General features: G+C 39.2%; 1 protein-coding gene across 1 annotated transcript in view; it reads right to left on the reverse strand.

Annotated features, from left to right (window-relative positions):
* Positions 1-1,886, reverse strand: part of LOC106871850 (uncharacterized) — a 2,967-nt gene extending 1,081 nt beyond the window's left edge. Inside the window, exons 1-2 of the mRNA XM_014918567.2 lie at positions 1,667-1,886; positions 234-593 (exon numbers count right to left, since the gene is read on the reverse strand). Of these exons, the coding sequence (XP_014774053.2) occupies positions 234-542 (309 nt within the window). The 5' untranslated portion in view covers positions 543-593; positions 1,667-1,886. The remainder of the gene's footprint in view (positions 1-233; positions 594-1,666) is intronic.
* Positions 1,887-1,971: the final 85 nt, after the last annotated feature.

Here is a 1,971-nt window from a genome sequence, read left to right on the forward strand (position 1 = left end):
GTCTTCCTGGGCCTACCTCTTCCACAGGTTCCCTCAACTGTTAGGGTGTGGCACTTTTTCACGCAGCTATCCTCATCCATTCTCACCACATGTCCATACCAGCGCAATCACATGATCATTCATGACCAAAGGGGGTCCTTACCCTTTACCCTTTTTGTATCATGGAACCAGGGGTGGTTCAAGGATGAGAGGAGGAGAGGAAGAATGGAAAATTAAAAATTAAAAACACTGACCTCATTTCTCAGTTCTTCCTCGAGACCCAGTTCAAAACCGATATCACTGTCCTCAACTTGACTCTCTGACAGCTCTGATTGTGAAACCGTCACTTGTTCCTGTTGGATGACATCTGATAATATGTCGTTCATGTCGTTCACCATCATGGTCACCATGTCCAGCATCGAAGACAAGACGCCGACACTGCTGTAGTTGTTGCGGCAGTCTTCCTCCAGTTCATGTTCATTAAGTCTTTGGAGTTGACTTACAAAGTTTCCCACCAGGTCTTGCAGATGGCACGATCTTTCATGCACCGAGCCTGAAAACATGGTTCGTTGCTGATCATCTGTGGACGTTATTGGGTAGGGATGAAGTTATGCCTGATATTAAAAGACAAAATAGAATAATAATAATAATATGTTTAAGCCTCATACTTACTCTGTGTTTAAAAAGCCGAAAGAGCTATGTTACTAAGACATAAACAAATCAACAACGGATGTCAAGCAGTTGAGGACAAATACACGTGTGGGGGATATCTAGATATCCCACACACACGTTGGGCTTCTTTCAGTTCCCGTCAGTCGAATAGATTCCCAATGCATTCGTTGGCCCGAGTCTATAGAGGAAGACACCCGAAACCATGTGGTTGGGTAGCAAGCTACTTTATTTCATAAATATTTGCCATAAAGGCATTACAAATTACAAAGAGGGGACGAACAAGGACAGACAAACATAAAAGAGGTGAAGTAGCTGTATCGATTAAATATTTACAATTTTTAATACACAATAAAAATTGGATTATATAGCAAGCTTCTTATCACACAGCCAAGCTTGCCCCTGTATACTTTAGAACAACATTACAAACCCTGTCTTTCCTTTCAGATACCCGAGGGAGATTTCACTGCTATTTCTCTTATTTTGTAAGAGTTTCGTATCACTCTTCCGCCTCCCGAATTTGTTTCCTCATAATTGTTTAAAATGCTTGCTTTTAAATGACATTTGGCAGTAATACGTTTTCGAGAGTGTAGATTACGTAATGTTCATGTTGCGAACATTAAGCGTTTGGAAAAAATATGAAAAATGTTGAAATTAGAAATGACGACATCGGTGAAAACGTTCCGGAAATACTGAAAAAAACGTTTTTCTATATAAAATTTATCGACATAATCATAATGTACACCCTTGATAATCCACCTCTGCTAGGATTTATTTTAAAATATGTAATTTTCAGGATGTTATGATGAAAAAGATCGATGGGGCGCTAAACTGTAGTTATGCCTACAATAGTAGTAACTATGTCTATGTTTACAAACATAACATGGTCAGTATAAAAAGGACATTATAATATTATAATAATGACTATCTCGACAGTAATGACGATAACAATAAATGAATTAAAATATAAATTACGTGAAGATGAAGGAAATATGACAAAAATTGCAAAAAGACATACGCAAGAATTATAAGACAGGAATTGCGGGAGAGATCTTCAAAGGTAGAATAGAAACAACACAACAAACGGAAACTGTCAAAATACAACATGCGGGGAAAAAGGATGATAGCACGACAAAGGCAAACAGGATGTGCATGTATTTAAATGTATATCATATATAGGTACTACTAAAGCAGCACGGCCCCGAACGCGCAGTCGCGCGTCCGGGCTAGCTAGTCGTGAGTGGTCGATCCTAACCCTAACTCTAAACACGTATTCATTTGCACACGCGGGTTAGGGATAGGGTTAGGGTTAGGGTTAGGATC

Source organism: Octopus bimaculoides, chromosome 26 (genome assembly GCF_001194135.2).
Source record: "Octopus bimaculoides isolate UCB-OBI-ISO-001 chromosome 26, ASM119413v2, whole genome shotgun sequence".
Lineage (NCBI taxonomy): Eukaryota > Metazoa > Mollusca > Cephalopoda > Octopoda > Octopodidae > Octopus > Octopus bimaculoides.